At 36.6% G+C, this 15,110-nt stretch overlaps 1 protein-coding gene across 1 annotated transcript in view; it reads right to left on the reverse strand.

Moving 5' to 3' along the window:
- Positions 1-14,812, reverse strand: part of LOC136421554 (protein O-mannosyl-transferase TMTC3-like) — a 48,485-nt gene extending 33,673 nt beyond the window's left edge. Inside the window, exons 1-2 of the mRNA XM_066408900.1 lie at positions 14,639-14,812; positions 507-595 (exon numbers count right to left, since the gene is read on the reverse strand). Of these exons, the coding sequence (XP_066264997.1) occupies positions 507-508 (2 nt within the window). The 5' untranslated portion in view covers positions 509-595; positions 14,639-14,812. The remainder of the gene's footprint in view (positions 1-506; positions 596-14,638) is intronic.
- Between the last annotated feature and the right edge of the window lie 298 nt (positions 14,813-15,110).

Here is a 15,110-nt window from a genome sequence, read left to right on the forward strand (position 1 = left end):
ATCCTTAAGGCTTGAATACAATAAATAAAAGGATTCAAAATGCATGGTACAACTGTTACATTGCTTTTAATGGATTGAAAGGCAAAACTTGGCTGGTGCAGGTAATTTTGAATGCCAAGTGCACCAGTTTACATTTTCAATGCAGAAATAAGTATTTTGAGCCTTAATCGTATTCTACAACATGTTACTGTAAAATGCATAAATGTTTGCGATGGTTTTATGTTTGCGTTTTTTACGGTGAACTCTTAACGCAAACTTAAAACCACCGTGAAAAGCCATTCCACTGTACATGTGTGACTGTAGCGCTACAATTGTTTCAAACATGAACTCAAAACCACTGCGAACACTCCCTACAGACAAATCAAATCCCCGCAAACATTTCTACATTTACTGAACATTACTGTAGTATAATTATCACACTCATGACAATAAATGCTGAAATCTTCCAGCTATACAGCCATATTTCTCTAGACAATACTTAAGTCAGTAATGACAAAGACACTTACATGTTGTAATATCAACTGGTTGCAGTGTGTAGTTCTGTCAGTCTTCTAACACGTTGTCCCGAGTCCAGTTCTGATGAGCTATTTCAAACCTGTGAAAAATCAATAAAAAACAAATTATTGATACCTATATTACCTCAGTTACAAACTAAAGGAAGGAAAAAAAAAGACACATTTTCAAGTAAAGAAAAGAATACACACTCAATTGCAATATTTTGAGACAGGTGAAATAGAAATACACACACACAGAGGAACGTCTAAAACAACAATTAAGTGCAAATAAACATGGAAATAAAACCACAGCAATACTTATTATATATCACGACAATAATAATTATGATGGGAAAATAAGTGCAGGACCAGTCGGTAGTGTTAGTCCTGGAGATTCTAGCGTCCGCTGATCGCTGGAGTGGAGCAGAGTGATTCTGGGGTGACCAAGATCGTTCTGTTCAATAAGTACAGAACTCAGGGCAGGGGGAACGCCATAACATGTTTCACAGCACTTACAGAATCATGTTCTTACCTAGCCTGGTAGTCCAGCAGGAGCTTGGGTAGCGGACGGAAGCTAATAAGGCAGGACTCCAGGCTAGTTCTTACCAAGATCGTTCTGTTCAAGTTAATATAGAAATCAGGGGCCGGGGAAGCATTAACATGTTTCACAGCACTAAATACAGACTCATCCTGATCTTACGTATACCAAGATCGTTCTGTTCAATTTAATACAGAAATCACGGGCCAGGGGAAAGCCATAATGTGTTTCACAGCACTCAGGCCGCCAGGGACTGATATCTATGCAATCTTACATGTTATAATGTATACATATGCAGGGACCGTATAAAACAGACAAATGATAAAAGATAAACCCTCTGCTTACAATTTTTCATACATCATCTACTCTGTATAGTAGTACAGTATACCTTAAAATCTGAAACATTTGTGACATTTGATGGTTCTTTTTCATTAGAGCAATTATATGAAAAAAACTGACAAATCTACTTTCAAATCAAAAACTTATTATATCATCTCAGTTGACATTTTCATGTGTGTATCAATTTTTCATAATCATACAATAAAATATGCTCTAATCTATATTTTACAATCGAATCAAAAGAGCAGTGTAGATTACTATCAATAATAATGTTACAAACAAACTGCAAAGATGGACACATCAAATTTTTCTCTGAACAACCAATTTATGAATGTGCTTATAGAATAGATCAAAATCACACCTACCATGCTTGCCAACTAGATACCAGGATTTATGTATGATAAAGCTATTCAAAACAAATGATATTTCTAATCTACAAACTAACAAAACTAAAGAAATCAACAAATATGCGTAGATATTTTGTTACATCAGGAGCTGCATTAGAAGGCAACAGCACTTAAAAATCCCATCTTGGTGAAATCATTTCAATTCGATTGGTCAATTTTTTCCACTCATCGACTAACGGAATCGATAATGCAATAAGAAAGCTTTCAATATGACCTGAGCGATTACACATTGTTTTACACACGATAGCATCTACCATTCCGACAGCAATTTATTGATCACTCAAAAATTATTGATTAGATGTCAAACATGGAATCAAGGTAGACATACAGTCTAACCTTACAATGCAAACATGTGATTGAATCATATCAGATGCAAAATTGGTTCGATTTGTGCTATCTTTCAAAAACCATATGCCATAAAGGAGAAAGATGTCATAATTCAGCCCAATATCAGATTTAGATAAAGAAGTATATTCTGTCTACCAAAGGTATGCTTTAAAAGATTTAGTCCTAATTTTTCATAATCCTAACTTAAAGGCAAATTAAGACAATAATTGCATATCATCAAAAAGACTATGAGTTCAATTTTGCATTATCATCTTTCAAATACCATGTCATTATGATAAAGCAGACTTAAGTATATTTTTTCTACTGAAGGTAATGCTTGTAAAGATTCGAGTCCTTATGTCATAAATAACATTTAGCAAATGAAGACAATGGCATTATCAAAACGGAATCTATCAGTTCAATTTTTATGCTATCTTTCAAATACCATATGTTCCATAGAAGAATGATTATCATAACTCAACGCTTTTATCAGATGTAGACAGTAGACCTTGCTATAGCTCTTTGTCTACCAAAAGCAAAGAATGAGTCCTAATTTCATAGCATGCAAGAAGACATTATGAACTTCTAAAAGGATTTCCTATTAGAAATCTATTTCATCAACTCATGATAAATGCTTTAGTAAGAAATATAAACAGTCATCTTAAGTGATTGTTCTACATGTCCATAATATCGGTAATAAAATACTGGAATGTGAAAGGAATTTGCAGCCTAAGTGCTTTTACCCGTGCAATGTATGAATAATACTGGCAGCTTTGGAATTCCGCATGATTAACACTTCATAATATGCATAATGGAAGATAATAACATAACTCACTCAAGGGAGTCCATCTTCGGGTTGTCTAATGGCTACTTAAGTACAATCAGGGAAGGTTCATTACAGGTGGGGGGAATTGTGAGTTCACACAACAAAGGGATCAATCACAAACAGGGGAGCAGGGGTGCTGCACCCTCCTACTTTCAGTATGTACTCTGGAGGTGTTGGCCTTGTAAAGGATATATCGATCCTGTTGCCACAGCACTCGGATCTCATTCTGTAAATCTTAATACCAATGAATAGATAAATGTACCTTTTTACCTATGGGAACAGATTCTGTCAAATGTGGAAAATTCAGATTGACCGCAGCAAACTGACCATATACATGCATGCATAAATGTTTACCAGTCTACAGGTGGCCACTGTCTACAACTGTAACTTGTCTACATGGTGTAAAATTGCAGTTAAGTTTGCAGTGATTTATAAATTTCCTGGTAGAGAGAAAATGGATTGTTCGCGATGGTTTTTAGTTTGCAGTTCAAACAAGGGGGTAGGTGTCCAACAGAAGACATACAGGACAAGCACTTTTGCTGTGGTTTTAAGTTTGCGGTGAGGAGGTTACCGTGAAAACCGTGAACAATAAACCGCCGCAAACTTAAATATATATTTTACAGTTATTTCACCCCCAGGAAGACTTAGAAAATAGAAGGATCCATTTTCACATCAAAACTCTACTACATTTCCTGTTCCCATGTATAACATATCAAAGACTTATGCTGCCCTATATATAATTAGGATGTTATTCAGCAATCTATACCTCTACATTGTATGTGTACTAGCTGTTGCCATACATTGTTGACCATGTACGACTGTCGTGCAATTTTCTTCTTCTTCATAATGCCCTCATCCTCCATTATTCTAGAAAAAAATCATATCTGATTCATTGTTCTCCTGTATCATTTGAAGTCTAATCTCCAATAAATTAATATCTCCATGGAGCTGGCATTCGATGCTTGGCATTAAACTCACAATGTAGTCCGATACATTATTCATAATCATCACCACAGAAGCCAAAAGATAAAATCTAGTCATATATTTGCTCAGTTTTATCCATTTTTCATTCTGTCTATCCTGTGTAGGCAAGCAGTGAATCTTAAAACCAGCCATCAATTTAATAAATATCAGTTCTAAATATCTTTTTTGCCATCAAGTTAATGATATCAATTCTAAATATTTAGTCATTCGTTGTTGTTTTTTAAATCCTGGATATAAATTATAATGTTACCCTGCGGATATAAGTGAAGTAGCTTTACATGTAACACTGGTTACTTTAGATTTGGAAAGACAGTAAAACTGTTATGAAGCCATTTGGAATCTCCAGCAAAATTGACGTTCTACCATTAAGTTTGACATCAGTGGTGTAACAAGTATAGTGATATAAAAAATATCATTCTGCAATGTTCATAGCTGTAGATATCATTAATTGTAATTAGCTTTTGCTGACAATCCATTATATCTTGCACCCCAGGCCTGAACAAATTCAAAAAGATGAATTTCTAAGCCCTGATCTCTGCTTCTCACACCCACCTGTAGTGGAGAAGGGTGCTATTACACGTTATTAACGGCGGCGGATCGACAGCTTAACCATCCTAATTAAACACACATCACACATTGATCTAATGGTTCAGCCATAAGCTATACATTAGGGGAGACAGATGAGGCTAAGTACATGGAAAGAGTACAAATCTTTCTGACACGCATTTTTCTTCGGGTGTTGATGACATAATGATGGAAGAAATCAATACAACTCATTGGGTCAGCTATCCGTCTTATTTCTTAAACTATAATTTACCTTAATTTTACTTCAATCAACTTTGTCTATTTTAATGAAACAACAAGAACACCATTTCTTACACCCGATTTTTTTTGATGAGCACTGTCCTATTTTCAAACAGGGATGTTATTGCTTGGTGTATGTGCAACAGATCATTTTGGTAAGGGACATTTTGTATGATGGCTCTTAGTTTACTATACTAGCATTTCCTGTTTATACGTCTCCACTAACTTGTCGTTTTTATCCATCTGATGGATCTTATCCAATCCTCCTAAATAACTTTAAAGAACGGTTGCAGTCAGATGTGCAAAGGCTAGGTGTGACAGGCCGTTCAGTGTAATATAACCAACTGCTACCGTGCCACGTTCTTGCAAAGCTGGTGTGTTACGCCGGAGAGCGGTTATACCGGCTATATAGATACAGATACAGAATTTTCAAACTCCCTTAAACTCACGTGATAAAAACAGTCTCACCTTGTATTATTTAGCTGCAATATTCTTATAGTTTTAGTCTATCTCTGTACCAATCTGACGATAAACCAATCTTAAGTATGTAACATAGATTTTACTAGTAACAAAGAGTTTGAAATGATTATAAGATGATATCAAGTGAAGGAAATTGGACGCTTCAACCAATTTGCCAGCTTTGGTGTCTTGGGGAATGTGTCCCAGAACAAGGGACTCATCTTACTTTCAGTCTATTAAGGAGTACTGAGAATGCCTTTAAGTTTGCAGTGATTTATCATTGGGTAGGTGGACTACTCTCTCTTCGCAGCCAGGGAGCTGAATTGCAAGGAGCTTACAATTGGCAGGGCTAGATCGCAAGGGTCTGGAGCGGCTGCCATTAATTCTGGGCTAACTCAGGTGACCTCAACATAACAATTGCCCCATGTGCAGCCATTGACCACTCACACCAGGAATGATCACAACTCTTACTTATTCTTTTCCGTCATCGTGTCCAAACTTTCTGGTCAATTGCCAGTCCTGCTTTTATAAATCATATTACAAGCAATCATTTATGATTTATGACTCAAAAGCCACAGGAAGCGATAATCATACATTAACTGTTGATGATCTGGAGCGATATTTCTGCTGGTAGGAATTGTCTGTCAATAATAGAAAAGGATACTTCTACTAGTTCTAGATCTAGTTTCAGACGGATTTTCTTCATTTCAATTTGATCACACTTTTACCTTCCTCTGGCTAGGTACCCTTATATAAGTTAGCAAGTCATACTTAATGTTTTCCAACTTTTGAGGCCATAATTTATAAACTCCATGTATAGATCTAGGACATAAAACTAAAAGCACAATGTCACTGATCTCATTAAAAGTTGATAATAGCCACAGACCCGCCCATGGGCCTGCATACACAGGAAACCAGGTGGTACCCCTCGGGACTGGGAACAACTGAAGCGTGTAAAAGGGTGAAGTAGGTGGCAATATTTCAGAGGAGCTACGAGAGGTAACAGAACTCCACTTACAACTTGTGAAGTCAGACTTTGCTCCTTTAAGTTATACACAGAAAGGAATTCTATAAGAGGATATCATAAATCTTTAGGCCAACTATCTAGACTGTAATCTTTAGGAATCTATCTTTTACATGTAGTTAGGAGGCAGCTTGAACTAAGAAAGTTCTCTTCTTTCACAGAATATGAAATATTCACAGCTGAATTTGAAAACTAATTGAATATCATGTAGCTAAAAGGATGGACCAACATTAATGCCTCTATCAATTATGAATAATTTTATTAGATTAATATCATATATAATTCAAACATAGTTTATTGGGCTAGAATTGGATATCTAACAATTCTAACATTAAAATGAAATCTACATAATCAATAAGGACAAAATTATGTCGTTCTTTTATCTGTGCATTAGAATTTTAGATGGTTTACTCTGAAAATGATAACAGATTTTTATATCATTAAGTGTACTTGTCTAGATTATCATTCTCATTAGGCTCTTATTATACTTATATGATAATTATGATATACTTGAGAAGCTTTAGTTTCAAGTTGGCTTAATAAATACGTTATTGAATAGAATTTGTTGACAAACGCTCTTTATAAATCACATGAATGGGCATCAAATATGGGATTTGACATATTCACAATTAATATAATGAAAAAATCACAATCATGACAATTTCTAATTTGTCAGCAAAAAAAGTGCTATTCTGTATGACCAAGAATTGCTTCATAGAATAAATATTAGACAACCAAATTTTAAAAATCATACGGTGTAACAATGAATGAGATTCTGAAGACAAAGTCTGTACTTGCATAATGATTAAACCCTACATATAAATCCCTTCCAAAGAGGCCTAATTCTCAGAGGCACCGGAACCTTTCAGGAAAGACTCACACATAATCGAGCCGTCGTAAAGACGTATAACCAGCTCATTTAGACCTTGTTTTACTGGATTGGTCATTTAGGGTACAGCAGGCCATTTCAGCCGTGCACTGGGGTTACAGGCAATAACACTGGACAGTAAAGTCTGGAGCATTAATGGACACGAAGTTAACTCAGTTCTATCTCACTGTACAGACAACATCTATACATTCAAGTTGAATAAAATAAATCGTCTATTAAGTAAATATGTTGTGTACTTGCAGACATTAATTTGTTAAGCATTTCTATTTCTAAAATTTATGTTAAATGGAGAGTTTTTCTTTTACACATTCAGTCCTGTCAAAACTAATTTTTTTCAAACAACACTTTAAATTTGCATCTACACTTTTTTTTATCGATGTTGACGATTGTGTATGTGATTAAATACACAGTATGGAGTGGTGGCTGTGTGAAAATATGAAATGTAATTTAAAAAAAAAAAACTATAATTGAATATCATACAATTACAAACATGTTTTACATGTAGATGATATATATATATATATATATATATACATTGGAAGCAAAAGGTATTTCATTGCATTTAGAGGTGGCTATATAATGTGAAAATGTGAAATATAAAACACAAACATCAACACTGAGATTGTAGACTACTCTTTTGAGATCATATTATACCCAAAACTTTCACATACATGTACATGTATTAAGCTTGACAATAGAAGCAAACTTTCCTCTCCACTCCTTTTAACAACATCTGTTTCACAATGTTTTAATAGGCTTAACAGTACAGGTGAAGCATTCAAGGGTAACAGAACAGCTGACATCTGACACAAAATCACTTTCTTCTGGATTCCCTGGACTTGACAGAAGCTCAAAAACCAATAACCCTTTGGCAGTGGTGTAATCTGTGTAGATTCTGGCTACTTACCCGCGGGCTTGATAGGAATATAAAGCGTATCAAGCCTGACCATTTCAATTGGACAATATTGGTTTTACAGTTCGGACGGTCACGGTTGTAAAGACAGAACGAGAAACGTGACATGCAACGGACATTTTTTGCAAGGTCTTTGAACTTTGTTAACTTTGATACAGCATACAGCTAGCGATAGAGTTGAGTTTTATTTCAATCCACTGTCAAATAGCTTTGGAAAAAGCTCTTCTTTTGGTGATTGAAATGAAACAATACAATGAGAATAAAACATGAATAGAGCATAAAACTTTCCAAACCATTGATACAAATAGCAGTTTAAATGGTCTACACAAATGCCTAATACAAAAACATTGGAGAAAGTTTACATTGCTTAATTTACACGTAGATGTATCAATCAAGCAAATGATCAATCAATAGAGGATCAGTCATTAAACCTTTCAATACCAGAGGAAGGCATGTTCTACAATGCACATTTTAAAAATGAGCTGAATAAGATACTAGTACATTATCATACAACCCTGTACTTCGCTACATGTCTAGTATTCAACATTTCCTTAACTGTTGACCAGTGTACATCTTTCTTCTGGCCTTATGATGAGGTTTTTCCACCACCCAAATAAAAATTCCGTTCAGTGTTTTACGTCCATCCATGTTCAGGCTTGAACGATTGACCAATAACAACATCACAAGGTCAAATACACCGGTCAGGCTATCAAAACTCCGACAGCTTTCTTGTCCATCGTAAAACGTCTGAAAATTAGAAGAGTGCAGAAGAATATATAAACACGGTCTTTGTTAAATGCTACGTGGCCAAACTCGCGGGAGAAGTTAAAATTAGGTACTAGTGAGAATTTATTTTGGAATTGGATTTTGTAGGGACAGCTTTCTTGTAAATCGTTAAGTCGGGAAATCAGAAGACTGTAGAAGAATATATAAACACGGTCTTTGTTTAACGCTACATGGCCAAACTCGCGGGAGAAGTTAAAATTAGGTACTAGTAAGAATTGATTTTGGAATTGGATTTTGTAGCAAATTTTACATCTTTCTTGTAAATCGTAAAGTCAGGAAATTAATTAGAAGAGTGCAGAAGAATATCTAAACACGGTCTTTGTAAAATGCTACGTGGCCAAACTTGTAGGAAAAGTTAACATTAGGTAGAAAGAATTGATTCTGGAATTGGATTTTGTAGCGACAGCTTTCTTGTAAATCGTAAAGTTGGGAAATTAGAAGAGTGCAGAAGAATATATAAACACGGTCTTTGTTAAATGCTACGTGGCCAAACTCGCGGGAGAAGTTAAAATTAGGTACTAGTAAGAATTGATTTTGGAATTGGATTTTGTAGCAACAGCTTTCTTGTAAATCGTTAAGTCGGGAAATCAGAAGAGTGTACAAGAATATATAAACACAGTCTTTGTTTAACGCTACATGGCCAAACTCGCGGGAGAAGTTAAAATTAGGTACTAGTAAGAATTGATTTTGGAATTGGATTTTGTAGCAAATTTTACATCTTTCTTGTAAATCGTAAAGTCAGGAAATTAATTAGAAGAGTGCAGAAGAATATCTAAACACGGTCTTTGTAAAATGCTACGTGGCCAAACTTGTAGGAAAAGTTAACATTAGGTAGAAAGAATTGATTCTGGAATTGGATTTTGTAGCGACAGCTTTCTTGTAAATCGTAAAGTTGGGAAATTAGAAGAGTGCAGAAGAATATATAAACACGGTCTTTGTTAAATGCTACGTGGCCAAACTCGCGGGAAAAGTTAAAATTAGGTACTAAGAATTGATTTTGGAATTGGATCCTGTAGCGAAACGACCTGTGGGATTACTGCGAGGCCCGTCGATAGCCCGGACACGAAGCCGCGTAACGCTGCCGTGATTATTTGATCGCTCTTTTCCACAAAATCAAAAGGCAGGTCGTTAAAGTCAAGCCGAATGTCAGAGGTCTGCCTTGTACAGATTAGTGGGATTGCGGGTATCTGATTCCAAATCAAAACAAGAGTTCCACGACCTCATATCTCCATGAACAATTCTATTCATGCAAATGACTTACACTTTTGCATAATATATGCTCGGTCATAAACACCTTTATCTAACTTATACATGTTGCAATATTGACAGTCCTATAATTCTCCAATTAGATGAATTATGGTGTTTTTGCATTAATTATGCAAATTAGGAATTTATTGTTGATGTTCCACTTTGCATAAACTACATATGTTACATGTATTTGAGTCTGATAATGGAAAACACTACAAATATAGATTTTCCTGATTAGCTATGCAAATTAAGTCACAATTAGCATAATTTGCACTTTATCATGTACATCTCTGTCTAAGCTACCTGCATACTAAGTATCATATTGACAGTCCAATAATTTTCCAATTAGATGAGATATGGTGTTTTGCATTAATTATGCAAATTAAGAATTTATTTGCATAATTAGTATCTGTTGATGATCCACTTTCCATAAACTACATACGTTACATGTATTTGAGTCTGATAATGGAAAACACTGCAAATATAGATTTTCCTCATTGGCTATGCAAATTAAGTCCCAATTAGCATAATTTGCACTTCATTGTGGATATGTCTATCTAAGCTACCTGCATACTAAATATCATGGAAATCCGTTGTTCCTTCGTTCAGTTATTCTCCTTAGAAGATTTTCACAAGAACGCCCCTGCAGTTCCAGAGGTAGCTGCTAGGGGGCCCAAACCTACTCCACTTCTTTATTACATCACAAGCTATCTGCCACTCAAAAATCAAGACCACAGCACGTCCAGGTCAAAAGATACAAAAATTGAAGATTTGCTGCAGTACCAAGGTCACATACCAGGGGGCCAAAAGTCAACCTTGAATTTTGGCTTCACAAGACCCGCCCACATACCAAATATCATTATAATCCATTAAGAGACTCTTGAGTTATGCTGACTGGAATGGTGCGGAAACACAAACAGACAAACAAACAGACAAACACACACACAGACACACCCAAAACTATATCTCCATTTTTCATGGAGATAACTAGGGCAATACGAGGACCGATCAAACAATGCACCGTAAAAATCACAACTGTCCCCCTCAAAAACCCTTTAAAAGGCTCAACAAAGAACATGCAGAAGTGCTTGAAAACATTTAGTACTACAAAATGGCTAGTAGAAGAAGCAACTTTTTATTGATTTGAAAATTTGATGATAACATGAATATTTGCACGGATCAATAACCAAATAAAAGTCTGATGCACATGCAAGTGTACAAGTTGTGTGCCTTTTTTAAGCAAACAAAGTCTTAATATATAGAGGTTGGTACTGACAGACTTTCCATTGAAAAGACAGCTATGGCCATACATGTACCATTATTTCATTTCTTGGCTGACTGGGATTTATTTTTCTGACTTGAAAATTCTAAAATTTTGGCACCAACTGTTAACTCAAAGAAAGTCCATGTCGTCCTTGCTGTCACAGTTTTCACTATCAATGCAAACCAAAGTTGAAAAATCATATTATTTGAACCGTTACTCAGTGTGGACTACATGTAACGTTACATGTATGTTGAAACTTTGTGGCTTCTTCCAGACTGAGTGATGGCATTTAGGTCTATCATAGGATGCTTGTTTCTTCTTCTTACTTTTATTTCACCCACTGTCTCCATTATTCTAATGCAAAAATCCAAGAACCAAGAAATAAATTTGTTGTGGCCTTTTCCCCATCCATACAACACACTACATCTGTTGTGCTTCAAATGGACAGGTCTGTTCACTGGGCCATGCAAACATAACATAGATGGATGAATGTAAACAATAGGTGGGCTGGGACTACAAACACACTAAAAGCCTCACACACACAATGTCCTGCCCCCGTAATTACACAGCACAAAGGTATGCCCATGGGAAAGGGCATGTTTCGTTAATCTCCAAGCAGATCCCATTATGGTTGCAATGACCGTATCCAACTGGCAGAAGAAGTTTTTATTGCAATAAAAACTTCCTCTGCCAGTTGGATACGGTCTTTGCAACCATTGGGATCTGCTTGGAGATTAATGTTTTGTAGCTTCTCTAGCTGGCTCTACAACAACTTGACTTGTTGAACAAGTCAAGTTGGACTTCTGGCATGTTTGTGTTTTTCTTTCTTTCTGAAGGTATATTCCTGGACCAGATTTACTAAATATGGAATAAAGGAGTAGGTTATCCATTAAACTGACTACACGACGTATTTGTCACAAGTTTTTTTACCCTCCAAAAAAGCATCTTCATAATACAAGCAACTGTATACGACTCCCGCCGTTGAGTCTTTCCGCGCCAGGCTGGAGGCCTGCCCGCCTTAGCCCGGGACCTCCTCCCCCCCTACTTTGCCCCTTGCGGGGTTATCTGGGGGCCCAATAAGTTGAAGTTGAAGTATAAATTCTCTTACAACTTAATCATTTCAGACAGCATCCAATATTATTTTCTTTTCATTCCATTGTTTTAAGACACTTAATGAAATTCAATTCAACAGTCAATGAAATGTAATACACACACATTTCATACTACTAGTATGTGGTATGTATGTATATATACAAGACTGACATTTACAATCTCCAGAGCAAAGTTTATCATACCCAACACTCAGTATAACATCAATCAACTCACACTTAAATCTACAACTACTGTGACCCTTGCCCTTAAAAATGTCCCAGAGAGTGCAAAGATCGTAACTTACCCGAGTTATCACTGTCGGCCATGTTTATCAATCCTGTTTATGACAATTATTAACTAGAGTGAACGACATTGTGCAAACATTTCCGGTGTTATACAGTAACCCAGGAGCCAAGAGGTGGTGAGATGTTGCTGATTTAATAAACTGATACGGTAGCAGTGGGCCTAGCAAAAAAAGGTGTGTATCCGATTTTGGTCCAGAAAAAATTAAGGTATGTAATAAGTAGAAAGTAAGTAGAGATTCTCTCTAAGCATTTTTCTGATGAAGTGATCCAACAAATACAGTTTTACAATGTCAATTACTCAAAATGAAATGCATCTAAGTCTAGTACATTGTACAACATTCACTACACATTCGTCATCAACTGTTCAAAGCCATAATCTGTTAATAGAGTGGGAAATACTATATTCAAGCAGATCTATCGGTGGCAAATACTGTATCCAACTGGCAAAAGGAGTTTTATACTATACTTTTAATCGCCTTTTGCAAGGAGGTCCTTGCCTTTTGCCAGTTGGATACAGTACGGTCTTTGCCACCAATAGATCTGCTAGGAGATTATGTGAAATACAGGAAGTCTGTTCTAAATCTTATTACTCAGATGTCAGATCAGAAATTTTATGTCTCTTGGAAGAAGTGGACCCCAAAAAAAATTAGGGTTGGCAGGATTTTACTAGGGTCGGCCGAGTAACCAGAAACACAACATCTTTTTCCTCTGCCATTTTATCAGCGCCCTACATACATGTCTAAAAGGATTACTGACTACTAATTTTAGTCTGAGAGATAATTATTACAGATGCTATCTGTGCTGTCAAACCAGTTTTAATATAAGGTATGGGTGGAATGACATGCTAAGATAATCATCACGCAAGAATACAAAAGTTACTCAAGCAACTGGAGAAGTTTTGTAAACGTTCAGAATTGTTTAAGACAGCGTCACTTCAGTCAACTTCTTAATAATAATCTTATTTCACTTTTGGGTTGACTTGAGATTTGAAGCGATCGTTTAATGAGCACTGTCAGGGCTCAAAATACTGGGTGCATCAAAGATGTAACCCCCCATAAACATTAATCCGCCAGGTTACATAAATTTGCCACTTTGACAAACAGGGTGTTCTCTAGTGCAGCACCACAGTACAGTTTAGATATAACGTTACGGGGGTGCATTATACTGGGGGACGTTGGGACAGGGATCTGTTTGGACGTATCTTTTCACTGTTTCAGGGTATCGAAATTATGTACCCAAGGTGGAATTATGTAGATGTTAACTGTATATGCAATTTTGTGCATCCAAAATTGGAGCTGTGGACTTAATTTCTAAGGTTACTGTGGGCACACCAAGATATTTGCGTTGGATTTTTCTGACGTTCTACCGTAACTTTATAAAAATAGTTTATTTCATATTGTGCACCCATCTCGTGACTGGAAGGTCTCGACATAAGCAAGTAAGCAAGCACCAAAAGTTGTGGCCCTAATATAATACTTTATGGTGGCCCTATACATAATTTCCAAAAATGAATTTCGAGCCCCGAGAATAAGATGGATGAGATCAAGGATGAAGAGGGATTTCCTCTGACCCACTGGTATTTCCGGATCTGTGGTCAGTTTGGTCAGACTATGCCTCACGGCGAGACGGTTCGGTATGTCCGCCCGAACGTACAAGGACAGCTGACCAAATTTGGGTCAAAACATCAAAGCCACTGGCTACGAAACAGCCAACTACAAGCTCAAAACGTCGGAATCAAGACTTTAGAACGTACAGCATACGTTATTGATATTATATCCTTTAATGTTGATCTGAAGTACAAGGAAAAAAGCCTTGTTAATGTCAATCGCCACTTGTTGACGGTTCCGTTACGCCTTTTACCGTAAAAAGTTAGTGGGGAGGGGGGCGCGCAACGGGCAGTTTTTTCGCTATATAAATATATCATTAAAAGCCTTCTTACCTTCGACAATCAATCGGACAGCTTCATCGTGAGTTCTCTCTATATGTTCCTGCTCTTGTCAAGTCCAGTCTAGAAACAGAAAACATGGTAGGAACGAAAATAAACAAAAAGTTGGTGAGAAAGTTGTTTTTACGGTGGACGGCCGGCGGCCATGTTGATGATGATGCAGAGCCTCCCTGTGAGTGTGTGCACCTGTCGGAATGAATGGATGGGTGAGCAGCTGGATAGACGGAAGGGAAGAATGAGTGAATGGATGAGCGAGCAGCTGGATAGACGGAAGAGAAGAATGAGTGAGCCAATGGATAGATGTCGGATGGAATAAAGGAATAGATGAATGAATGGGTAAGCAGCTGTGTAGATGGAAAGAATGAATGATTGGAGCACCTGGATAGATGGAATGAAAGAATGAATGAATGTGTGACCAGCCATACAGGCGTTTTCAGCACTTCCAACCTGGTAACGTTATAGTTAG

Source organism: Branchiostoma lanceolatum, chromosome 16 (assembly GCF_035083965.1).
Source record: "Branchiostoma lanceolatum isolate klBraLanc5 chromosome 16, klBraLanc5.hap2, whole genome shotgun sequence".
NCBI classification, from domain to species: Eukaryota; Metazoa; Chordata; class Leptocardii; order Amphioxiformes; family Branchiostomatidae; genus Branchiostoma; species Branchiostoma lanceolatum.